At 38.9% G+C, this 27,326-nt stretch overlaps 1 protein-coding gene across 1 annotated transcript in view; it reads left to right on the plus strand.

Moving 5' to 3' along the window:
* The window catches only part of sorcs2 (sortilin-related VPS10 domain containing receptor 2), a 202,326-nt gene that overhangs the window by 56,762 nt on the left and 118,238 nt on the right, over positions 1–27,326 (plus strand). Inside the window, exon 2 of the mRNA XM_053492878.1 lies at positions 9,386–9,453. Within this exon, the coding sequence (XP_053348853.1) occupies positions 9,386–9,453 (68 nt within the window). The remainder of the gene's footprint in view (positions 1–9,385; positions 9,454–27,326) is intronic.

A 27,326-nucleotide genomic window follows, 5' to 3' on the forward strand; every position in this document is an offset into this window, starting at 1 on the left:
AACATAATGAAATGTACATATATGGGGAGGGGAGGGAACAGGGAAGGGGGGGGGTGTAAACATATTGCAAATGGTTCATCTGTAGCTAATTTTTTCCACTTAAGATTCTAGTGCAAAGTTTGTAGTGAGATAATTATATATGTAAATGTAACAGATTTTTAACGGGGGCGCTTAATGGACTGATTAAGTGTGTTTATGGCTCTTGGGATCTTGAGGTCTCTGCATGAAAGGCTCTGTGGTCTTTGCTGGAGAGTAAGGAATCAAATAGACTGTAGAATGGGCATGTGGGGTCTAAGCGGTAGCTTTTCTCAGACAGTTTGTGCTGTAGACCTTCCCCACGCCTAGAAGCTGCACTCCAATGATACTCTGAGCTCTGGACAGAACCCTCTATAGAGCCTTTTGATCAGCTGAAATACCACACAGATACAGTACGTTTAAACAATCTCTCTGTTCATAGTTTATTAGGTTCCTTATTGAAGCTCTTAGGGTTTCATGCAGTTCAGTTGTTTGCATCTAACTTATTTATAAGTTATATATTTTTTTAAATAAAAGTGCTCCGTCCACCTCTTTGTACAACAGCCTGCCCAAAGAGACATTACTAAACTAGGGAAACTACATCAGCCTTAAGGTACTGGGATCACGGTTTAGTATTCGGCCAAACGTTGGCCTACACGAATTTGTTCGAACTTGACTTAAGGAAGTAGGTTTTAATGCTACAGACAGACCACAACATCGTCCATGCTAACCTTGATTAATGCACCAGCAGGTGAAATGTTAATCTCTGATCAATGTGTGATTGATCTGTACGCAGGGTTTTTGATCGTAACTGTCTTCACTTGTTCAAGCTACCTGGATTAGGATGGCTCTCGGTGGACTGGATTGGTGGAGGATTAACGTCGAGCTGGATTAAGACAGACCTAAAGATTAACCCTTTGACCTGGTTTTCAAGGATTCTTTTAATAAATTTTGCATTTCGAAGGCCTGCACCTTATTTAGCTTTTCAGACTAAATTGCATTAGTTACAAGGCAATAATAAATGCAAATCATTGATAAACGTTTACTAGAAGAATATAGAATAGACTTAGACTCTTTTATTGTCATTGAAACATGTGGTGTGTACACTTAAATTGGGAGCATTACATATATTACACGAGATACAGGTATGCATATGGCACAAAAATTCACGCATATTACACAAAAAAGTTACATATAATTGCATGAAAGTTTTCCATATTGTGATCATTTACACATATTTTGCCCAAACTTTGGCAACAAACAATGACCAGGAAATTAGAGATAAATTTGTATCACTCAGAGTGTCAACAGGAAATGCTGAACAAACAAGATTAATGCTAATCTGACTAATTAGCACATAGCAAAAAGAACACATCTGGCTGCAGCGTGGCTAAAGACACAGGGATACTGAACACATAGATTGTCTATTGTGTAAAATCTGTCTATTCTAACTAATATATTTATCTACTTTAATTACCTAATCAATAAACTGAGCTACGTAATGCTACAGAATTCACGCTTCTACATTGCAACTCTGTATATTAGCATTTATACTGTCTACAGTAATTCACGTTTGCTAGGTTGCTGTTATTTTTTTTACCTTATGATGCAATGCTAGCATGATTGCTAACAGATGTCATTTTGAGTGCATGGCCGATCTTGCTAATAACTAAGTCTAATGAAACAGCTAGCTACAACGCTACTATGCTCATACATAGAATTCAAGCCTTAATTATTGAAATATTGGCTTTAGCTTAGTGTATTGATTTATACATAGCATGGAAACTTATTTTAACTGTTAGCCGACAAGCTAGCAGGCCATGACTTAACTATGAACCTTGCCTTATCCTGAACCTCATTGTTATTGGTATAAGTGGTTGAGATTCACGCTGAGAAGCACTTCGGAAACATAGACCTAGAGTGTGTCCTCATCTACACCTAGTGTGTGTGTGTGTGTGTGTTTGCTTATCATACTGAAAATTAATATTTAACAGTATGTAAGAATTGATCATCTGCCTTATCATCTGTTGAATTGTGTGTGTGTGTGTGTGTGTGCGTGTGCATTTGGTTCAGCTTTTGTGTTGCCAGCTTGAGTGTGACACACTTCCCCAGTGGGACGTTTATATTCTTATACACTGATTTATGTTGGTGTCTGGCCTCGTTAAACATAACCGCGCTCTCACTCGTTTATCTCACACACACTCGCCGCGTCGCCGTACAGAAAATATTACACGCTTAGATTGTGACATGTTTACACACACACGCTCGAGCTGTGGCGATACAGTAAATCCGCAGTACAGTAACAATATGTTGGTGATGGTTTCCGCTTCCTGCCTCAGGTTTTATACCTTACACATGTAACAGATTTACAGCTCTGTGCTCTTTACCTCTATGTCCAGTAGCTTCAACTATATGTAATGTCTGAGAGATAGCTATGGAAAAGAGACTCTGTCTCTGTGTGTGTGTGTGTGTGTGTGTGTGTGTGTGTGTGGTGTTTTATGCCACTAGTCTAGCTCATCTGAATGGATCACTTCTCCTTCTCTGTGTTGGAGCTGTGATTCATTCACTTGTCAGTTTTTTTCCACTAAACCTCACCATCTACTTGAGAAACTAGTTAGAATAAAGAAAAGATGACAAAGCTTTTTTTTCTTTCTTTCTTTCTTTCTTTCTTTCTTTCTTTCTTTCTTTCTTTCCTTCCTTATTTTTTCTTTTATTTGTGCCTTTCTTCATTCTTTCTTTTTTGCGTTTCTTTCTTTTGCCTTTTTCTTTCTTTCTTTCTTTCTTTCTTTCTTTCTTTCTTTCTTTCTTTCTCCTTTGTGCATATCCTTTTTTATTTATGCAGTATTTATTGTTTTCTTTCTTTCTTTCTGTCTTTCTTTTTCTTAATGCATATGTTTTTTATCCATGCATTATTTGTCTTCCTTCTTTCTTTCTTTCTTTCTTTCTTACATCTGTGATTTGATTCTTTCTTTCTTACTTTCTTTCTTTCTTTTTTTGTGCCTTTCTTCATTCTTTCTTACATCTGTAATTTCTTTCTTTTATTTATTCTTTCTTTTCCCCAGTGAATATATTTTTATCCATGCATTATTTGTCTTTCTTTCTTTCTTTCTTTCTTTCTTTCTTTCTTTCTCCTTTGTGCATATCCTTTTTTATTTATGCAGTATTTATTGTTTTCTTTCTTTCTTTCTTTCTTTCTTTCTTTCTTTCTTTCTGTCTTTCTTTTTCTTAATGCATATGTTTTTTATCCATGCATTATTTGTCTTCCTTCTTTCTTTCTTTCTTTCTTTCTTTCTTTCTTACATCCGTAATTTGATTCTTGATACTTTCTTTCTTTTTTGTGCCTTTCTTCATTCTTTCTTACATCTGTAATTTCTTTCTTTTATTTATTCTTTCTTTTCCCCAGTGAATATATTTTTATCCATGCATTATTTGTCTTTCTTTCTTTCTTTCTTTCTTTCTTTCTTTCTTTCTTTCTTACGTGCCTTTCTTCATTCTTTCTTACATCTGTAATTTCTTTTTCTTAGTGCATATATTTTTTATCCATGCATTATTTGTTTTCTTTCTTTCTTTCTTTCTTTCTTTCTTTCTTTCCTTCTTTCTTTTTTCTTTTTTCTTTCTCCTTTGTGCGTATATTTTTTATCTATGCATTATTTATTGTTTTCTTTTGTTTCTTTCTTTCTATTCAGTTGATTTAGCCTTTTTAAGTTATATCCTAGGTCCTTAACCCTATATGCTCCAGGAGCGCTGTAAGCTGGCTAACCCTGCGCTCTGACCCCAGTTTCCTAATTATATATATATATATATATATATATATATATATATATATATATATATATATATATATATATATGCGAAAAAGACATTTCACTGTGCTGTAAGGTACATGTGACAAATAATTGAATATTCTCCTTCTTTTTCTTCTTTTGACCTTCTTTGGAGTCCATCTGTTGTGATGACATCACTGTGTGTTAAGGAATCCGCAGCGGAATTTAACACATACTTGTGTGAAGACGTCATCAACGTTGTTGCTGTGAAAAACAACCTGTAACACTCTCACTACCACCTGGAATCTCCTTAAATATGCTAAAGCGCGCGCACACACACACACACACACACACACAGAGTGCAGGTGCTCTCTCTTTCTCTGTGACAACAATCTCCTCCATTCTAGTCAGTATCTGTGGTTCCTCTGCGTCGCCCCAGTGCGTTTTCAATGCACCTGAAAATTGCTCTTCATGCCATCAACTTACCAATATAGTCTGTTTTTTTTTTCTTTCCAATGTCTTTTTTAAGATGTTTCTTAATATTTTAAAAATTAACAAATAGTTGATATAGTGCATTTTCTATGTACACACTGTTACACACTAACATAAACATTGAGTACAAAGTAATTAAATCAAATGAATAAATGAATTGTCCAGGGCATATTTGCTGTGATTTTAGTAAAATTTTTAAATGTAAGGGAAAATTCAAGGGTAGATATAAGAAATGTGAGTGGTTAATATGAGAGTATATGCGAGTAGTAAATATAAGATTGAATGTGAGAATGTAAATGTGAGGGGTAAATGTGAGACTAAATGCAAGGGGAAAATGTGAGCGGTAAACGCAAGGGTAAATGCAAGAAATAAATAAGAATGGTAGAGTAAATGTGCGAGAAAGTGTGGGTGGTAAATGCAAAGGTAGTGTAAATGCGAGTGGTAAATGCGAGTGGTAAACGTGAGGGTCAATGCGAGTGGTAAATGTGAGTGGTAAATGTGAGGGTAAATGTGAGGGTAAATGCGAGTGGTAAATGTGAGGGTAAATGCGAGTGGTAAATGTTAGGGTCAATGTGATTGTAAATGTAAGGGTAAATGTGAGTGGTAAATGTGAGTGGTAAATGTAAGGGTAAATGTGAGTGGTAAATGTAAGGGTAAATGTGAGTGGTAAATGCAAGTGGTAAATGTTGGGGTAAATGCGAGTGGTAAATGTGAGGGTAAACGCGAGTGGTAAATGTGAGGGTAAATGTGAGGGTAAATGTGAGGGTAAATGCGAGTGGTAAATGTTAGGGTCAATGTGATGGTAAATGTGAGGGTAAATGTGAGTGGTAAATGTTGGGGTAAATGCGAGTGGTAAATGCAAGTGGTAAATGTTGGGGTAAATGCGAGTGGTAAATGCGAGTGGTAAATGTGAGGGTAAACGCAAGTGGTAAATGTGAGGGTAAATGTGAGGGAAAAAGCGAATGGTAAATATGAGGGTCAATGCGAGTGGTAAATGTAAGGGTAAATGTGAGGGTTAATGTGATTGGTAAATGCGAGTGGTAAATGTAAGGGTAAAAAAAAAAAAAAAAAAAAAATTCAAATTTTATTTGTCACGTACAAATGTGAGTGGTAAATGTGAGTGGTAAATGTGAGGGTAAATGTGAGTGGTAAATGTGAGTGGTAAATGTAAGGGTAAATGTGAGTGGTAAATGTGAAGGTAAATGTTGGGGTAAATGCGAGTGGTAAATGCAAGTGGTAAATGTTGGGGTAAATGCGAGTGGTAAATGCGAGTGGTAAATGTGAGGGTAAACGCAAGTGGTAAATGTGAGGGTAAATGTGAGGGAAAAAGCGAGTGGTAAATATGAGGGTCAATGCGAGTGGTAAATGTAAGGGTAAATGTGAGGGTTAATGCGAGTGGTAAATGCGAGTGGTAAATGTAAGGGTAAAAAAAAAAAAAAATTCAAAATTCAAATTTTATTTGTCACGTACAAATGTGAGTGGTAAATGTGAGGGTAAATGTGAGTGGTAAATGTGAGGGTAAATGTGAGTGGTAAATGTAAGGGTAAATGTGAGTGGTAAATGTGAGTGGTAAATGTGAAGGTAAATGTTGGGGTAAATGCGAGTGGTAAATGCAAGTGGTAAATGTTGGGGTAAATGCGAGTGGTAAATGTGAGTGGTAAATGTGAGGGTAAACGCAAGTGGTAAATGTGAGGGTAAATGTGAGGGAAAAAGCGAGTGGTAAATATGAGGGTCAATGCGAGTGGTAAATGTAAGGGTAAATGTGAGGGTTAATGCGAGTGGTAAATGCGAGTGGTAAATGTAAGGGTAAAAAAAAAAAAAAAAAAATTCAAAATTCAAATTTTATTTGTCACGTACAAATGTGAGTGGTAAATGTGAGGGTAAATGTGAGTGGTAAATGTAAGGGTAAATGTGAGTGGTAAATGTGAGGGTAAATGTGAGTGGTAAATGTAAGGGTAAATGTGAGTGGTAAATGTGAGGGTAAATGTGAGTGGTAAATGTGAAGGTAAATGTTGGGGTAAATGCGAGTGGTAAATGCGAGTGGTAAGTGTGAGGGTAAATGTGAGGGTATGTGTTTTTTGACAGCAGGTCCACGTGAGTGTTGAGTTGAAGCAGTTGTCACACTCATACACTCGGCATTTACCCCGGTCTGTCCTGCTCAGGGTAAGTGTATGTTCCTTATTCTATGTGTTGGATGAAGAGGTTAAACGGGGAAGCGTGTCTGCGCAGGGAGAGTCGGAGCATTCCTGACGAGTACCGAGCCCTTCCCAAAACTAAGCTGTCAGTCATTCATGCAGAGATGTTGAACTCTCAGTGGCTTTGTCATGGGCATAACAGTTCCACTGGGTTTTGCTGTCAGGAACATGATGGACAGGGACACACACACACACACACACACACACATGCACACTTGCATGCATGCACACACAGAGAGTTATTTCTGTCATTTTGTCTATTCTTTCTGTCAGTCTAACGTTCGCACTGAGACTTTAAAAGCATGCAGAAACAGAGAACAGCATGTTTATCATCTGCTGCGTAATTAATTTTGTTTACTTGACGTTTATCAGCATTAAAAAACGCATTGCGAAGGAGTGTGTCTGGGGAGTGTTAATATTAACGAATGTAACACAGAGAGTAGATTAAAGCTGTCATGGCACTACTTGTGTCATCCCCACGCTTGGACTTTTATTCAATTATAAGCTACTGCGTCTCGACTGTCCACTTGTGATCCCATCCCGCAGGATGTGAACCTGATCTCTGTTCTATTAACACGTTTAAAACACGCGCTCAGGACAGCGAGGAGACACGGAAAGGTGCAGGATGTTAGAGATGAAGAGAGTGTGAATGTGGATCTGAGATATATGTACAATCCTTGTTTCCAGAAATCCTGGGAGCGTTTGGTTTTGAGAGTCGGCTCTGATTTACAGTCGTCCGCCCCCTCATCCCATCTGCTGGAACGTTCTCGGAAAAAAAAGGGAGAAAAAAAAAAAAAACCTCTGAGGCTGGATATGAAACCAAAAGAAATCTTACACGAAAAGATCTATTTATTTATTTATTTTGTAAAAGTGGAGTGTGAGAAACTTTCTAAGAACATCTGCCTTTGAAAGATTGTGTGTGTGTGTGTGTGTGTGTGTAGTACAGATCCCCCTGTCCTCAGAAGACTTCCCTTATGTCCGGTGCCGTATTCTTCCCAGTAATGAATGTTTGAAGCTGTGTGAAAGAGGGACTTTGTTCCAAATGCCACACTGTTCTACCCCCAGGGGCAAAGCCGGGTGAAGGGGCAGTACAGTTCGGGAAATGTAGAGTATTTATGCATTACTGGCTCTTTTTTATTCTTGCTATTTTTATTAAAAGCCACACGAAATCCTACAAATGTCCTGAAACAAAACAACCTTTTGTTTGTTTGCCATGTTGTTCAATTTTGATGTTGTTCAATTTTTATGCGTTTATTTGCAGACATTTCGCAAACGTGCATTTACGTATTTATTTTGGGGTTTATTATTGTCTAAATTATTATTTTTTATTTCATAACAAACTATTTTTTTGTATATAAATAAATAAATAAATAAATAAATATGGTATTTATGGTTTATTTCCTAACAAGTTACTATTATAAATTGAATAAATAGAAATTCAGATTTTTAAAAATATATTTAATAAAATTGATTGATTATTATTATTTTTTTTGCATATGTACATTATTGTGTATTTTGCCTGTACTATTTATATTTAGCTATTGTTCCCTATTTATTTATGCTATAGTTCATTTGTTTTTTTGTTTTTTTTTTGCTAACTTGTCAGCATTATTTATTTTATTATTATTCATTTCCTTGCAAGTAAAAATCTAACTGTTTAACTGAGTATCAAGAATAAAATGTATTAATGAAATAGGCTTAAATAAATTTGACAACTAGTTTCCTTTTTGTTTGTTATTTACTGTACTGTTTTGACAAGATTATTTATTTTCATAAATTAAATTAATTAAATATTTACATTTATATTTAAACATGCAATTTATTTACTTATTTTATTTTTGTTTGTTAATCATTGTCCTTATTGCCAGATTTGTTTTTATTTATTTACCAATTGTTCCCTAAAAAGTTATTGTCATAATGAATTAAATTAGTGACAAGTAATTAATTTTTTATTTCTTAATTTCTTTTTATTTCTTTGTATGTATGTTTGTTTGTTTATGAACAATTTACCACCCTCGTGTAGATGTGTATGCCCCTTCACCTCTTTGCTTCTGTTTGACTAATTAAAGACTCACTGGCCAATCAGAGCGCTCCCTTTTTACTCTCATCTCCCCCAATACCCCGACCTGTTAATAATTCATGAGGAGACCAGAAATCTGTTGACCTTTTATTATTTTGTTTCATGTTAATAAATTTCATGTTACTTTTTTTTCTTATACATTAATATTAATAATTTTACACCACCATCACTTCTTTATTAAACAATGCTCTCTCTCTCTCTCTCTCTCTCTCTCTGTATATATATATATATATATATATATATATATATATATATATATATATATATATAAAATGATCTCTCTCTCTCTCTCTCACACACACACACACACACACACACAGTAATAGCCGTTTGTTTTATTCTCAGAAGCAGCATGAATAAATGATGTGTAAGGCTGTAAAGACCTCTGCTACGTGACTCAAAACACAGGGGGAATTTATTATTATTAAAAAAGTGATGTGTGTGTGTGTGTGTGTGTGTGTGTGTGTGTGTGTGTGTGTGTGTGTGTGTGTGTGATATTACTAGTAGACCAGAGGATGCATCATTATGAATATATCTGGCAAGAATGAAAGTGTGTGTGTGTGTGTGTGTGTGTGTGTGTGTGTGTGTGTGTGTGTACCATGTGTGTGGTCTACATGAGTCATTTGGTCCAAGTTTATTAATTTATATATTTTTGAGAAAACCACAAAGGTTTTTAAAAATGTAATTAAAATAATAAATCAAACTAAAATAATGATCTGTGGTTAAAATAAAAACATCCCGATTGTTCTTTGATTTTTTTTTACTGCTTATGTTCTTACCTAAGGCTGAACACCAGACGACAGCCAAATGTTTATTATTATTGTCTCTTTTCTCAACAGGTCATTCTCATCCTGACGAGATATTACCATGCGGATTCCAGCAAAGTGCTCGAGAGCTCCCTCTGGAGGTAGGACATGAGCTGTGAATTCTTATCAGCTAACAGTTATGAATGTCATTAAAAGATAAACAAATAAAGAAAATAAGTAATATTCGGGTTTTATCCCAATGACATCATAGATGTCGTCCCTGGTGATGTCATTCAGCTAGTTAAGTTGGAGGCAGAACGATCAAATCAATGTTACCTGATTGGAAAGATTAAAGTGTGAATGAAACAATCGTTCAGTTTCTCTAAACAACAAACAAATCAAACAACAAATCATAAAACAGGCTCCACCCACTGCCATGCGCAGGTTACACATTTTACTTCTGATATACAAATATGTCACTTACATAAAACAAATTTTAGACGTTTCAGAACAAATAATGGCGAAGCATTTTACAGATTACACTGATCCAAAATCTGAGGTAGGAATTAAAGAGTTGTGTCCAAGGTTGCTGCTGCAAAGTAAGAAGTATAAAGAACCATAATAAAATTGGAGAAAGAATGTTGTCTCATCATGGTTCGTCTTATCGGTTATCACAGATGCCTCAATCGCTCCGGGCTCGGGGTCACACATGTACATTCTGTGTGCGTGGAGTTTGTTGGGTTTCCTTGGTGTATTCCAGTTTCCTCCCACAGTCCAAGTGGTTGGGGATCCGAACCCTCACCAGTGTACCTTCCCCTTAGAGCAGTGACAGCTGGCATGAATCCATGGGTATTGGATGCGATGGTGGTTATTTAAATAAGAAGAGGACTGATACATCTGAACTGTGTTTTAGCCTTATGCTCACCATATGACCTCTATGTATAACTTCCTTTTAATGTATTTTAATACTGGAATAGGTTGGATTAACCTAAAGGATACCCTTATGTGTACGGTGTGTAGGGAAATATTATGAATGGATAACTTACATTATTCATTCATAATAAGTCATAAATCTTAGTTTTAATAAAAGGCAGGGGTCAGAGAAACAGCAGGCACCACCTAGCGAGGATAGACCCGAAATACAGATGTGGGATGAAACCAGAAAGTAAACCAGAATTACAGGGGTGGAGGAAATGACACGAGGAAGCAAGACAACACCATAGCAACAGATAACACTAGGAAAAGAAATGTGGAAATAAAAGCTTAGACATACTATATATCATGATAACACTTTACTTTAAGACAATGATCACCTAAAGTAGCTAGATATACCCTCACTTTCTGTTACTTAACCTGAAAAAGGCCCTCACTCAGTGTTGACCTAGCCATTAAGTTTATTAGCAGGTTAGGGTTAAAATGTCAAATATATGCCTGCAGAGGATCTAATAAACTACCTTTTGTATGGTGGTAATGTAAACAAATCTGCCCTGTTGATGGCGCTAGAGAGGTTGAGTGCTTTAAACCTGAAATTGGCATGAAAACATGTTTTGGTTATTGTTAGAATGAAAAAAGAAAGAAAGACAAAGTTTTTTTCTATAACAAAATTATAGAAACAAAGAAAGAAAAAGAAAGAAGGAAAATATGGAAAAAGAAAGAAAATGCGAAGTATCGAGTGAAAGAATGTAAGGGGAAGAAAATAGAAAAAGAAAGAAAAGAAGAAGGAACATATAAATGAATGAAAAAAATTAGAAAGAAAGAAAAAAGAAAGAAAGAAAGAAAGAAAAAAAGCAAAAAGTAAAGAAATGAGGATGTTGCTATAGGAATAGACTCCTGCATGATGAATTTATGAGAAGCTGTTGTGTAAAGCGGATTGTGCTGTATATCTGAAAGATGATGCACTGAACACTCTGATAACACATCTGTCAAGGAAAGAAATAACAAGGAAAGAAAGATGCGATAGAAAGGCGATAGAAAGAAAGAATTTGGACAGGAGAGAAAAGATGAAGAGAGAGATGAAGGGGATAAATGAGTCTAGCCATGGGAAAGTTCAAAAACAGAAACAGTGAAAATGGTAAAGGTAAAAGAAAAAACAATGGATAGAACAGGAGAGTGACAGAAGAAAAAGAAAGGGAGTCGGGTCAAAAGATGAAGGAAAAGAGCTAAGGTTTAAACAGAAAGAGAAAGGAGTGGAAACAAAGAACAAAGGAAGGAGAACAACATGAAAAAGACATGAAGGGAAGAAAAGAAATTAAAATAATCTATGAAGAGAAAGAGAGAAGGAGAGGGGATTGGTTGGAAGAGTGAGAACAAAGAAGTGACATGAAACACGGGAGGGTGGATGAGGGGAAGAGGGAGAAGGAGGAGGACAGGGGAATTAAGATTGGAGGAGGGGAGGGAGGGGGGAAGGAAGAACGAGGGGACATGCAGGGAAACCCTGAGGGGGAGGAGAGAGAGAAAAAGAGAGAGAAGGTGTGTGTCTTAGAACATCTGTGTCCTGCCCCTCCCCCACTCTCGCTCACACAGCTGAGCTTCTCCATTCCCTTCATGCATACATCCCTCGCTCACTCCGTCCCTCACTGATGACGTCAACCTGCCCCTTGAGTCAAAGCACGCAGTCCCAACAGGTCTGGAAATGAACTATTACATCATTCGGATTTCAAGTATGATTTGCTAAGAAAGAAAGGAAGGAAGAAAGAAAGACAAAAAGAACAAAAAAATAGCATTCCTACAAAATTGTTTTAATTTTTCTGTCTCGTCAGCTGGAAAAGTTATATCCCACGAGCACTGGCCTGTGTTTTAATGGTCTGAGCTTAGCTTATACTGTATGCTCCGTGCTACGGTAAGTTTGTACCGCAGTGGAGAAATGAATCAAGCGTAACTCACTGATTAGAGTGATGAAAAAGCCCTCAGACCTCAGAGAGACAGAGCTCAGCTTCCAGACCTGAGGAATTCATACAAATACCAGATGGATGGTTAAGAACGAGACACGGCTGCTCAGAACAAGCGAAACCCAAATGCATGTTGGAACGGTGAGAATGTGTGTTTTATCGAGGCAGTGCTCACTGTGATCATTTGATTACAGTATTACACACAAGTGCAGCATATCAGTGCAACACCAGCCTAGAAAGAAAAGCACCGTCACTCCAGCTTAGCGTCACCCATCTGGCTAAACGTGTGCACCGGCTCCGTCATCTGTTCGCAACCTGTACAGCATTTTCCACAGCTGGAGGTAATTGTTCTGGGAGATCAAAAAGCAGTTGAAAAGAAAGTATCCGAAAGATAGAACGGATAGAGAAAAAAAAAATCACAGTGCGAGTAAAGAAAATCCTTCTCCTGCGAGAAGATTTGGGTCGCGTCCCAAATGTAAACCGAGCTGCTTGTGTTTTAAGATGCTGGAGGCGTGCGAGACAGGCTTTGTACAGATTGCCATTTTGCAGCTCTTTTATGTGGAATGTCGGACTGTCATCGGACCTTCTGCTTCACTGACGGATTTGAGTTGTACTCGGTGGAGATGTCTTTCCTCCAGATGTGTCTGGAGGAAATAAAAAAACACGGCATGTCATCGCTTATGAACAGTATGATATACGGACGATGTGATATTGCTAGCGATGTGAAATGTGGTATCAAATAAAATACTGCTGGCTTTTTCCTTCAGGCACCAAAAAAACTGGATGGTCTGGACTTCATGAAGTTAACATCAATATCTGGCAAGAGATTTTTCTAAAGAAATTTCTACATGTTACTTGCATGAAGGGGAAAACACCTTTATCTTTATCATAGGAAGTTGTTGGAAAAATCGAACTTGAAGTCTTCTAGTAAGGGAGATACAAGACATGATCCATGGCACTTAAACAACAAATCCATTTAAATCTTAGATCCCTGTTCATCCCTGACTTTAATTTCTGGTCCCTGCACTGGGGCAATGATAGCTTAATGGTTGAAGCCATTTTGTATTTTCTTTTTACTTTGTTGTTGCTTATAGGCTTATATATATATATATTTTTTTTTTTCAATCAGTTTTTCTAAGACAAACTGTAAAGTAACATCTCTGCAGCAAGACCCGAGGCTGCCCTGAGGTCTCCATCCTGTGTGACACTCCTGATATACTTTTAGTAGGTAACATCTTTGTAAGCTACCCAAACCATTCTGCCTGAAACTGTGTTACCATGCCTAAATCCTGGATCCAGGCCTAGGGGTAGTTTCCTCAAATGATTATCTGGTAACCTGGGTTAGAACATGAAGCCTGTCAAATCTGGAGCTGACGACACCTGCAAGTTGAGGGGCGGGTACAAGTTGTAGATGAACTAGGCAGGGGTTCTGTAAATCCAGTCCTGGAGCACCAGTGCAGAGTTTGGTGTTTCTTCTGCTCAAACACAGCTAATTCAGCTAATATGTTAATTAGCAGGTGCCCTGCATGACTTACATACTGTGCTGGACACTGGATCTCCAGGACTAGATTTGAAGAACCTTGGACTAGATCTTTGCGTTAGGTGTTTCTATTGCATGGTTTGAGCACTGGCAAAGAGTCATTATTAATCCCTTTTGCTTAACTCTTATCTACTTAGCCTGGATTGTTTCCTGATCAATTGTAACATGCTTTGGATAAAGAGGATCTGTTGACCTTGTGGATATATTACAGAAAAGAAATGCCCCAGAAAGACCCAATCAATAATCAATCAGAAAGCAATTAAAATAATCAATTGAGATTTGTCCAAGTTCCTGCTGATCTCAAACCCTGGTGCTTCCATCATGTCATTAGCCATCACACTGATTGACTTGAGTGGTGTCATTGGCGTCTCTTTGATTGGATTGGGATTGATTGAACCATCATCCAGAGATAACGAGGAGAGTGTTTCGTTAATTACTGGGTGCGTGCAACCTGTCCATTAGGTGGGAAGAGGTAACAGAAAGCTCAAACAGTGTGAAGAGAGAATCCGACCAGCACTAGGAGTTCTGTTGTGCACAGCAGGATGATGATGATGATTCAAAAGAAAACATAAACATATCCAAGTCAAGATGGAGAGGAAACGTTTACATCATTTGGCACATGCTTTTAACCGGATCCGTTTACACAAGCTCAGGAAATAAATAGAATCGTATGCTAGAGCAGACTGACGTAAGTCTTAAGATGCCAACAAGCTAAAGCAAAGCCAGGAACATGAGTCTCATACGTGGTGACCTGAGAATGCTTGTGCTGAATTTCTTTTCACTTTTATTAACATCGAGGAGATTTGAAATCAACCCGGCCACGAAGATATATCTGCCTGTCAACGGTGCTCCACCCAATAACTTGCATGGTATGTACACTTAGTGAGAGATGTATGCAATCTTTAATGGAAAAAAAAAAAAATCAACCCAGACCAGAATGCAGCTCTTACTGGAGATGAATTGAGTTGAGATGAATGTAATTTCTTTAAGTTGACTTTAAGCAGAATTGAGTAAAATAAAAGCTGAGTTGAGCTGAGTCAAATAGAGCTGAGGTGAAATGAGCCGAGTTTCATTGAGCTTAGGTGAGTTCGGTTTGAGTTGAGGTAAGTATGTGAACGTGTGTATGTGAGAGAGAGAAAGAGAGAGATCATTATATTAGAGAGAGAAAGATACCTCAGTTGACCTTATTTTAGGTTGGCCTTTGGCAAGTATACTGTAGGGTGAGCCTTTCTTCCTCTAACTTTCTTTCTCTAAGACACACAAACACACACAATCTGGCTCTCATTCTTTCTTTCAGTCTCTTTTCTCACAGCACACACTAGACCTGCCTTAACCGATCTCTCTATGTGATTGTGTATAATGAGCATTACATCCCCTCCACCACACAACCACATGTTCACACACAAACACAGTTATGTGAAAGAACAGCAGAGGAACATCTCAGGACTGGATAAGTGGAAGGGGAGATGCGAGAAGGGGACGACACAGTAAACTCATGACTCATGTATTATGAAGGTGTGAAATATCCTCAGGTGTGTGTCTGAGACTTAATAATGAATAAATATCCATGACATGGTGCTTCATGCGTTCCATCTGATCCCCCAGCACTGCTCAACTGGTCCCATCATCTCTCAGGGATTGAGGAAGACATGCATTTTCACTGGTTTCTGCCGTGGCTCCCACAGTGGGTGGTGGGAAAAACTCTGTAGATATCCGTACAGCTGAGTCACTAGCAATCCTTAAGCGACAACTAAAGACCTGTCTCTTAGGCATTAAAATACCTAAAGCTTAAAAAACTGTCTTTGGTTATTTCGGTTACCTCCCCACCAACCCCCGCCCAAAGAAAACACCCTTCTCAACATTGTTTGACAATAGTATGCCTAGTTAGCAATCTAGTGAACTAGTTTTTAATTATAAAAAGATCAAAGTACTTCTTGATACAGATCTTGATACAAGTGTCTGCAAAATGTAAATACCAGGATGGGAATCCTATGGGTATGGCAAATATTGTACATGTCCCATGACTGCCTCTGTCCTGGACATGGGAATGTGTGAATGAATCCATGAGGAAAATGTGACCCATGTTTAAATGACATCTCATTTCTGTTAAGAACTTCTGACAGAATGTCAGAACCTTTAGGTCTTTCCTTCTCATTCAACCTTTTCATGTCCTCATGTGCAGTTTTATTGCTAAATGTTTTTAAAAGCCGAGGGACTATTACCAAATACCCAGTGCAAAAACCCTTTTTTGAAACGCAGGCACTTGATTTTAGGGAGATTCATGAACTCCATAAACCTTTCTGGAATTTGGGTCCTTTTGGTTCCATTCTCACAGCACATCTTTGGAGGAAACCAGGGAGCTGGATTATGGTTTCCACCACAGAAATCTCTTCAGGAACTCCCATTGTGTATCCAATGCAGGAACTTTGTGCAGTGAAAGTTGTGTTTCCACTTTCAACATCATGCAAGGATTTCTGGAAGTTGGGGCATGTTTGGAGTGATTTTAGGAACTCTTACTGAACTCATGCTTTTCGGACATATATGAAATGTTGGAGGCTTAAGAGGGACTTGGGTAGTTTTGCCACATACTCAATGCAGAAACCTTTTCATGAACTCCTGGGCGTTAGGCCTGTTTCTACTCCATGGGCCTAGGTATTTCAAAGAGATTTTTTTATCAGCTCTGAAAGAAGCTTCCACTGCTGGATACTTTTCACTGACTTCCAATACTTTAGAATGTGAATCATTGTACCTTTATCAAGTCTGAGGCTGGGTCATACTGTCATGTCCAATTTAAAGCTTTTTATGGTTCTCACTTGTTTCAACTATCCTGGGACATTCGCTGTCCATTTTTTTCTTCTTATACACCTGGCATTAATGTGCATCCTGGGTGATTGGATTAAAAAAGGAGACAGTCAAGAAGAATACCCATTTACACCTGCTATGAACGCATCTCCAGAGAGCACTGGTCATACACATTATTTTGGACTGAAATAAAAGGCTAATTTATTATATCTTTCTCATGGTGGTTTTACATTTTAGGACTGAAATGTCCTTCTAATGCTGTCTTAGGTATGGTTTAACATGTATAAATGAATGCTGGAGGAGACAATGAATAATTCTGTAAAAAAAGGAGCTGCTTTCATCTCTGGTGTTATATCCTTGTCTTTATCCATTAGCTTACCAGCACACCGAATACGTCACTTCCATTTACAAACCCTCTTTAAAAGATTGCATCATTTTCAGCTAGAGCAATGCCAATGATGATGAGTTGGCTGTTTGCTGGACACTAGTTTAACTAACTGACTTGAGGGGCAGCTATATAAGCTCTGCAGGGCCATTAAACTCGTGGTTCCTACGGTCACCTGTGGGTTGTTCCTTCCACATGGCAGTCATACTGTATGTATCATTAGGTTCATCCAAGTAATGTTATGAACAAGGGTGATAGAACTGCACTGTAACTAGATGGTGGGTTGTGTCTTAGACCACCTTCTCTGGTGAGAAGAGAGAGTTGTTCCAGTGTGATAGACATGATAAGGAGGACACTCCAAGCCAGTCAGTTAGAACTGATGGAGCCTTTAAGATTTGATCTTCAAAAGCAGTTGCCACTGCGCTAAACGGTGTGAATTGTTCATGCCTCTCTAGCAATGAGAGCGTTTAAGTTCATGGAGGTGGTGCTGGGAATCATGCTGCTGCTATTAGCACTGACTTCATTTACACATCAGAACTGCTAATGGACAGAATGAGAGAGAAAGTATGAGCAGGCAAGGCACTGCGTAGGAATAACGATGAAAAGAGAAATCAAACTGTTGATTTCTAGAAAGAACATTACATTTCCAGCGAGTAAAACAGAAGAAATAAAATATTTAAATAGCAGCTTAGGGATAAGTAATCTTACATAAATTAATTTATTCAATCGTTTTCTACACTGCTTATCCTGTACAGGGTCAACAGGAGCCTTTGGGCACGAGGTACAGTAGGATTCACCCTGGACAGGGTGCCAATCCATCAAATTCACACTTGTTCACACACACCGGAGCAATTTGGGAACACTAATTAGACTTTTCTGCATGTCTTTGGACTGTGAGAGGTAACCTGAGTCCCTTGAGGGAAACCCACCAAGCAAAACATGCAAACCCCATGCACACTGAGCTGATGTGGGAATCGAACCATCGGCTCTGAAGATGTGAGGTCACATTGCTAACTATCACGCCAATATGTCGTCCCTGAAGGTCAGGATATAAATTCAGGATAGCGTTCATGCCACAACGTTCATATTCGTACATATTTTGAACATATCTATTTATATAAAGCTGCTGTTACAGAAAAATCACTCTCATTTGCGAAAAAGTTCTCAGGAACGTTCATAAACCTCTAGTCTGGTGAAAAGAATGCTGGGATTGTCTGCACTGCCCTTGAGTATGGCTAATGAGCTTAGATAGCAGCTGCTTTCCAAATGGAACTGCCTTTATCTTCTGAAATGCACTGCCTTCCCGGAGCTTCCCAATGTGAACGCAGCCCACTCTGAAGGTATGTGTGTGTGTGTGTGTGTGAAAGAAAGAAAGGAGGAAAGTCAGGGTGAATGACAAGGACACTTTATCTGATTTAACCTTCTTTAATTCATGGGGTCAGTTTAAAGTGAGATTGAGATTGAGACTCCCTGTGTGTCAGAAGCTAAGTGGAGACAAATGTCGGGCCATCTGGTGAGAGTATCGCAATTCTGCGGCGGTTCTAAACGGAGACGAAGAACAGGCTAAGAAAGTGAAACTACACACACACACACACACACACGCAGAGAAGAAAAATAGCAGGAGGAGAAAAACTCCAGTGTATTTGTCCTTCATACATCATTGTGAACTCTCTCTCTTTCTCTCTCTCTCTCACATACATATATGAGTTTTTTTTGTTGTTGCCCTTCATGACCTCAAAGTAATTTCAGGGCTTGTGGGAATAGTAGTTTTTCCAGAATGTACCAGAGACTGGGAATGATGCACTGGTGTGCGTCAGCAGAAACAGAGTATGGGATCCAGCTGTGTTGAGGAAATGTGTCTGCTAACAGTTACAGGTGTGAGGTAACAGGTACAGCTGTGCCAGCTTCTGCTACCTTCGGGGGTTGGGAACTGGTGGACTGTAGTCTGGTAGTCTGGTTGCAAAGCCAGCAATGGTTTTCAGTGGACCAGACCAAGTACTAAAGAAAGTGCTTTAGTAGACAATGTGTATATAAAAAGCAGCTTGTAGTTTGGCGTCTTTGTAAAGAAATATGGTTGCTGCTTCTGTACGAGGCTATGTGAATGATTTAGCTAAAGGCAGCTCATTGGACTGCAGCAACAGGAATACAGAAATCATACAATGAAACATGCAACTTAATGATAACAAAATAACTAATAACAAAAAACTAATAGATTTTTATTTTTATTTTATTTACCCTGTGCAGAGAATTCCAATATGTCTTACTTTTTTAAAACAAAAGAGGTTAATGCGAAACCAAGTGAGGTTTAATTAAATCAGAATGTCAAAACAGTCAGTACATTTACATGCCCAGTAACGTCAATGTATGGTTATAGCTTGAATAGGACATTTAATTGTACTACTGCCCTTGTCTAAGTATACTGTAGAAGTGATCAATTTCCTGTCTAAAGTATATCTGACTCCATTGCAGTAGATGGCAATATGCCCTCTTTCAGCTTGTTAGTATTAAACCTTTTCCAAGTTGACCGATTACATCACACTCAAAACCTTCAACGAATAAGTTAACTCATGGCAAGTAGCACGGCAAGGGGCCAAGGGTAGCTCAGTGATTAAAGCATTGGACTATGGTTCGGAAGATCCCAGGTACAAACCCCACAAATGCATGCTCTTCCTCATGGTTATGGTGCTATCCGAAGTTAGACAACACTGACGTATTGATAGTGGTTACCTTCTTCTGTTTGGTATTTTGTCTGACTTCCAGGTTGTGGGGACTGTGGTGCATGTGCAAAAGCACCTAGGCTGATGTATGATTGCGACACAACAGAGAAACTCGACTCCCTACCACGTTTTCTAGTGTGCTAGTCCGACTCCGATTTAGTACCATTTAAGTTGTGCCAACGTGTTTTCATTTATTTTAAAAGTTCAGCTTCTGAGTGAGTATCGGTACAAATAGACGGCAATTATAAAATCAATGCGTCTTATGTATAATACGATTTAAAGTAATCATTTATTTTAAACATTAAAGAAATAGACTTAGAGAATGTTTTTTTGGCCAAGTACGATTTCACTTACAAGGAATTTGACTTGGACAAGCTCCACATAACACAAGACTAGGCTGAAACAAAGCAGGCTGACAGGAAAAGGAGGGAAAAAAATGGGCTAGAAAATGCTGGAGTTATAATGGCAAGATAAACACACAATTAAAACAGCAGCTTGCTGTGGCAGTTGTGTGCATCTTGATTTAGATAGCTCTAAACTGTCATCATTACACCATTTTAGGTAAAAATGGGGATCTTTTTAGGGTAGAACTTTTATCTAAATGAACTTTCAAAACAAATTAGCTGAATACCCTTGTGCTATTTTACAGATTTTATGCTCACAATGACAGATGTTCTAATGAAGGTCTACTGAACTTATCACTACTGATATTCGTCACTCAGACAGTTTGTTGGCAAACCTAGCCATAGACACGTTCATCTATCGACCACCTGGTCACATTTGGAAACTTTGTAGATGAGCTGGACATGCTGCAGAGTCGTTTTCAAGTTCCTGGGACTCCAGACAATCTCCTTGGAGACCTCAATGTTCCATGAGACAAATAAACAATGGACACACTTCAATCCTCATGCCACCGCTCACTGTTATCATACTCTCATTATTGACTACTGCCAATAAATAAATAAATAAATAAATAAATAAAATATTCACATCTGTTGAACTCTAAATACTGGTACAGTATGGTAATGAGGGTCTGTACATCAATCAACCTGTATTGGCCTAAATTAAGATGTCTTTCTATAGGACATTGTGTCTCCAAACTTAAGTAGAAAGTAAATACCTAGGGAAAAATGTTCTCTGTAAACTATTTGGAAGGTCCTGGTCAGGTTTTGGAAAAGATTACTTTCCATGGATGTTTTTGAGTGTTGAGGTCTTCTGGACGTCTTTTACACATACAATGTTTAAGAAAATGTTCACAAATTTTTGGACCACTGCTGGCCAGACCAACAAGGTCATTTCTACTATTCCCTTAAGCTCTTGGATATTCTGGGCAGCATGTTTTACCTTTGTCAGGGTGTTTCCTTAAGGTTCTATGGTTTCTGTTCAACTCCCAAAAACAGTGCTAAATTGCTCCTAGGGGATGTCATGTGATCAAACAGCATCTAATATTGAAGAAATACCACTAGTCCCTATTTATTCTTGTAAACTCTCATTTTAAAGTCTACTTTTGAAACAACTGTTCCAAAATCATCACTAGACATAAACGAAAACCTTTCTTCACCTGATTCATACAATCTTACCTAACTAATTAAAACTGTTAACTAGATCCATCTTCTCTTGCTCATTAACCATCAAGATCATAGCTCTCCACTTTCTCTAGATGATGTTCTACACCTACTAAGATACAATAATCTTACCAACTGTCCCCTGGAACCCAGTCCACCCCACGATGTGCCAGTCATATTCCCATGACCTCCTTCACTCCATATGATATCTTATGTCTCCAAACCATGACATGCACTAACTGGCTGCATTGCTTTACTATTTTTGGAACATCTGCAACTTTCAGTCCATCTTCATCAACCTGGGAATCACAGACTTTGCATGGGGTCTGTGTATTAAGTCACATAGGGAGGATTTGCTCCCTGCAGATTGTTCAGTGGTGTCCTCAAGGTTCACTACTTTGTCCTCTTCTATTCTGTTGATGGTTTGATCCCCAATGTCCATCCATTCATCCATCCATCCCATCCATACCGCATTTCCTGGAGCTAGAGACTATCTACTTCATTAAGACAATCATATTTAATAGTGCAGAACAAAATTAGCAAGAACCAAAGAGTAGAGTGCAATATGTCTCAAATTCTTTTCCTAAACTCCGGACAAAATAAAAGGGAGTGTGTTTTGTCTCTCTCAATGAATCACACACTTCGTCAGTGTCTTGTACGTTCTTTTAACCACCCACTCAACCCACTAAGCACACTTACACACACACACGCACACACACACACAGGAGTTCATCGTATTAGTTTGACAGAAACTCCCTTCTTCTCTATGTGCAGTGCATCACAGCAGGAGGTCAAGGACACAGGTTTGCAAAGTTGTTAGCTCATACAGTGTTAACACACACACACACACACACACACACACATACACACTAATGTGTATGACTGAATGCTCAGCACGTTTTAGATGAGAGCTCTAGCATTGCACTCCAGGCTAAGTAGGAGGTCTTGGGAATCTAAACACAACTGCAGGATACACAATACCAACCAAGATTATCCGTCACATCATTGTTGTGTGTGTGTGTGTGTGTGTGTGTGTGCTGTGAAAATGTTGCCCACACTTTTATCAAATGGCTCTGTTGGAGCTCATTGATTGCTCTCTGCGTGGTGGCCGTGCAATACTAAACCTTCAGTTTCACATCAGACACACACAAACGCGCACACACACTCACAAACACAAACATTAATACACATTCTCTTACAATGACATGGTGCGACAACAAAATGTGTTCTCCAATCAAACTAAAAAAAGTTCGCATGTTTTCATTCTTTGAGTGTAGCATATGTGAGTGAAGAGGTCTAGCAGGAAGAAGAGAAGCAGTGTGTTGTGCGTTTGGCTTGTAGCCTGGAGTCTAACATGCACCCCTCTCGAATTCTCTCCCTTTCTCCCACCCACACACACACTGTCGCAGATCCTCAGAGCGGCAACAATTTCTCTCCATAAAGTATTACGATGATTCCACCCCTCCCCCCCCCCACCCCCAACACAGATTGCGAACACTGATATCTCTTTTTACTGAGAATAACAAGGCTGTTGATTAAGTACCACATGCAATTAGTGAAGCAAAATAGGGATTATACTGTTTAATGACATCATTACTCAGAGAAAGTGGACAGACGTAAAAGATTAACAAAGCACTGTAAACCATAGATAGGTTTTTCTTTATTTTCTTCCGGAAAATACAGTGACAATGCTAATGGATAGAGCCAGACCTGTGTGAATCTTAATAAGTACGCTAACAGTAACTGTTGTTTACAGATTCGGGAATGCTTACAACTACAGACGTACTAATAGATCCGATTTCATGTACCTGAAGGGTTAGAGGTGTGGTAAAGAGTAAGGGTGTGGTAAGCAGTTACGGATGCTCCACGCGGGATAGGGTAAGGGGCACGGGTGCGGTAAGGGGTACAGTTAATTACCAGTACAGGTATGGTAATGGTACAGGTTAGGGTGGTAAGGAGAACCGGTATAGTAATGGGTACTAATGTGGTAAAGTGTACAAGTATGGTAAAGTGTGCAGGTGTGCTAAGGGATAGGGGTAGGGTAATGGTACAGGTGTAGGGATACAGGAATAGTAACATTGTAAGGGGTATAGGTATGGTAACATAGAGGTGTGGTAATGGATAAAGGAATGGTAATAGGTACAGGTGTGGTAAAGAATTCAGGGGTGGCAATATGTTTATAAAATTTACAGCTGTGGTAATGGCTACAACTGTTATAATAGTACAGGTGTGTTAATGGTTTCAGGTGTAGTAAGAAGTACAGGTATGGTAACCGTACAGGTTGTGGTAAGGGGTACAGAAGTAGTTATGAGTAACATTGTGGTAAGGGGTATAGATATGGCAATGGGTAAAGATGGGGTAAGGGAAACCTTGTTGGTCTAACAGCACAGCATGGAATAAGTAGGTGGTAATACTTTTAGTATATTTAGGTTTATTGACAGCTAGAACGGTTCTTAAAAGGGTGTGAGGGAAAAGAATGAAGGAGAGAGAGAGAGAGAGAGAGAGAGCAGTACCGGATGGAAATAAAAGACTAAAAGAGCGAGATAATGCGCTTCAGATGTTAGATACATGCATCAAAGGAAGCGAAAATAGAACAAGAACAGAGGCTGATGCATTAGCAAAAAAGTGTGTGTGTGTGTGTGTGTTACTAAGGATTATCCAGCTACACATGTCACAAGATCAGCAACACATCCCCACGTAGTCCTTTTTTGAATGCACATCCACTCATAGTCTATTAGTTCCATCATGGTTTTGGACCAATACCTTTCTTCCAGTAATTTATAATTCATTCTATTTTGTTCGCTAGTCTTTAACCTTTTTTCTACCTTATAGGTTATATGTAGAAACTTATAATGTAGTGATTTAATGTCAACAGAGGTTCCACATGTAGCCCTTCTGTGTAGAGTTCTTTAAAAGAAAATACCATACCTCAAGGTAGAACTTTTCAGTTCCAGTACTGGAGGGCCAGTGTCCTGGGCAGTTCATACTACATCATCACCTAAACACTGAACCTTGTAAATAAAAGATTAGTTGAATTGGACCAGAAGTCTCATGGACTGTGTCTTCCTTAAAGGTTCATTTGGTAATTGCGGGTTCATAGCTTCCTACAAGGGTTTTGCCATGGAAGCCCTTTGGAAACGGAAATGGTTTCAGTTCAGCTCAGTTCAGGCTCTATTTGTCATATATACATTACTACACAGTGAAATTCTTTATTCCTTGCATATCCCAGTTTCGTTAGGAGGCTGAGGTCATGGCACAGGTACAGCCATTATATAACACTCCTGGAGCAGACAGGGTTAAGGGCCTTGCTCAAGGACCCCATAGCAGCACCCTGGCGGAGCTGGGGATAGACCCACCAACCTTCTGATTGGTAACTCAGAGCTTTAACACACTGATCATGTGGCTCAAAAAGGTTTGCTTAAAATGGAAATGGTTAAGGGTTCTCAGGTTGTCCCTCTGGTAAACCCTTTAGGGTTGTGCGTAGAACCCTGCATCAAAGCGTTGCCCTGTCAGAACGGCTTCCATGTAAGAATACTTTTTTAGAGGTCCTGTAGATAATAACGAGGTTATTCCTAAATTACTTTTTGTCTTTCCGATAGTAAAACATTTTGTTTTAAGGGTTACTTTATTCGTTAGATAATTAAAGGTTCCTAGCTTCCTACAGTACTATTTCTCGACGGAAGCCTTTCTTCTGACAAGTTAACACTTTGTTATAGGGTTATGGATTTTTAGGCTGTTCCTCGGAGGAAACCTTTAGGGCTCCGGATAGAACCTTACATCAAAGTGTTTCCCTTTCAAAAAGGTTCATCAGAGGTTCAGTGGATAATAAACTGATTCTTCCTAAACAGGTTACAGTATGCTTAGAGCCCTTTCTGAAAGAGAAACATTTTTTGAGGATTCTACTTAGAGCCTTAAGGGGTCCTTTGCTTGTCCCTCTGGAGAGCCCTTTAATGTTCTTTGTAGAACCCTACATCAAAGTGTTTGTCTGTCAGAAAGACATTTAAGTAAGCACACTTCTTTAGAGATCCTGTTGGGAATAAAGTTGTAGGGTTCTTCTTAGAGGAGGTGGTTTAGTGGTTAGCGCTGTGGCATTGCACCTCCAGGGTCAAGGGTTTGATTCCTGCCTCAGGTCTATATATGTGTTTTCATGTTCTCCCTGTGCTTGGTACACCTGTTTCCAAATTGTACATACTGTAGTGTTTGATTGTGTGCCCTCTCTAGTGGCCCCAATAAGATATAAGATAATAAGTGATGTAGATAATGATTGAGTCCTACTAAGACCATTCAAGGGTATTTTGATTGTTACAGGTTTTTAACTAAAATGGATGATTTTCTTAAGATATCAAATTCTAAAATGTTGTATTTCATTTACTTCTTAGGTTTTAAAGAACGATCTACCTTTTACCCATTTATTGCTATATTTGCTTTGTTCCCAACTGTTTGTTCACCAGCATACCAAGAAACTACAAGAAGTATATCTCATATCGCTTAAAGACTCTCTAAAAACTAAAACTCACAGCTTTACTTCCACCTGTAACAAAACAGGAATTTTCCAGGAATTCCCTGAATCAATGATTCCATTCATTTGTTTTTACGTCAGGACTTATTTGTTTTAAGTCCTCGTGACTACGTTGTTTGCTATAGAAGGTTAACTTATTTTGCAGAATCATTTTAACCAATCAGAATCCAGAATTACTCAGGGCTCTGACAAAACCAAACCATACTAGGAGCAAAAAGTGTCATGTTTTCAAACTATTTTCCAGGGATTTTCGGAAGAGATCCCGGGATCCAGCTGGACCGGGTGAGAGGGACGAACAACTGAGTTGCCAGACAGACAAAGACACGACGGTTGTTGAGCTATCTAAGATTTTTTTTTTTTATCCGGGATGAGATTTATCCGTAACAGTTATTCGTTTGAATTGAGACTTGAGTAAGCAAGCTCAGAGATTTACATCAAGTATCTGGAATTTCTGAAGCACACACGCACACAGAAACCCAATCCCGGATCAGTACTCGTGCTTGGAGATGATTAGTGAATCCGGAATGTGGAGCCGAGCTGCTCTGGCATTTAGTCCTCTGATCCTGTAGAGCCTTGGCGTGTTTCTTTCCCAGCATGCCAACCAGACTCCTTCCGCTGTCCGCTTCCAAAGTCCGGCTCAGCTCAGCACAAATACTGCCAAGACAAAAAACCTCACATAGGATGAACAACGGAGAGAGAAAGAGAGAGAGGAAAAGGAGGGAATTAGTTCTTAAATAGGTAGAGAGAAATCACTCTGAGCCGGTTTATTTCTTCACTTTGTCCATTTCTTTCTTTCTTTGTCAGGGAAATGGAGAAATGTGTCTTGACTGAATTCACTTGGAAATGGTAGACGATAGGATTCTATCCAATACACATATTTTGCCAAACACACACACATCTTTTCTGCCAGTCCGTGTGTGTTTACCACCCGCACACACACACACTGCAGTTCAGAAATCCCAGTGTGGCAGCGGTTTGAGCAATCTGGCAGCCATCCTATATACAGAAGGCCAAGTCTCTCTCTCTCTCTCTCTCTCTCTCTCTCCTTCCCCCAGCGTGTGTCTGGATAACAGATGTGGATGTTCTGTTGTTCCTTGGCACCAGCAGAACACTGCAGTGACTAGCATGAAGACCAGACCAGCCTGAGATCCAGCATCCAGAGAATCACCAAGAAGGCCTACAATAGACCTCGCGTCTCTTACACTAGCGTTGCACTTCACCCTGCACAGCTCATCACAGCTGACTGGTGGACCAGATAAGAACAGTGGATATATATCTGTTCCTTCCTTTATGTGCAGGGGAGGAGCCAAGAACAGGATGGTCAACGGCCAGGTTGCCAGATTGAGGAGGTTTCTAAACACTGTATAGCTGACAAGAATCCTGTTTTATGGTAAATAATAGGAATTCAATCTGGACGATTTTACTGCACAGTTCCAGTGTGTATCTGGTTACGCTGCACCGTGTGGTGAAGATTGAGAGAGGAGAAAAGGAAGGAAAATGTGTCTCTCTTTTACAACAACCATAAAGGTTCGAGTTGTCCATGGGGGGATTTTGGTGGGATTTCTGAGCTGTAGCAAGGATGGGAGTTTTACAGACACCTGGCCACCCTTCCCTTCTT

This window comes from Clarias gariepinus, chromosome 1, assembly GCF_024256425.1.
Source record: "Clarias gariepinus isolate MV-2021 ecotype Netherlands chromosome 1, CGAR_prim_01v2, whole genome shotgun sequence".
NCBI lineage: Eukaryota > Metazoa > Chordata > Actinopteri > Siluriformes > Clariidae > Clarias > Clarias gariepinus.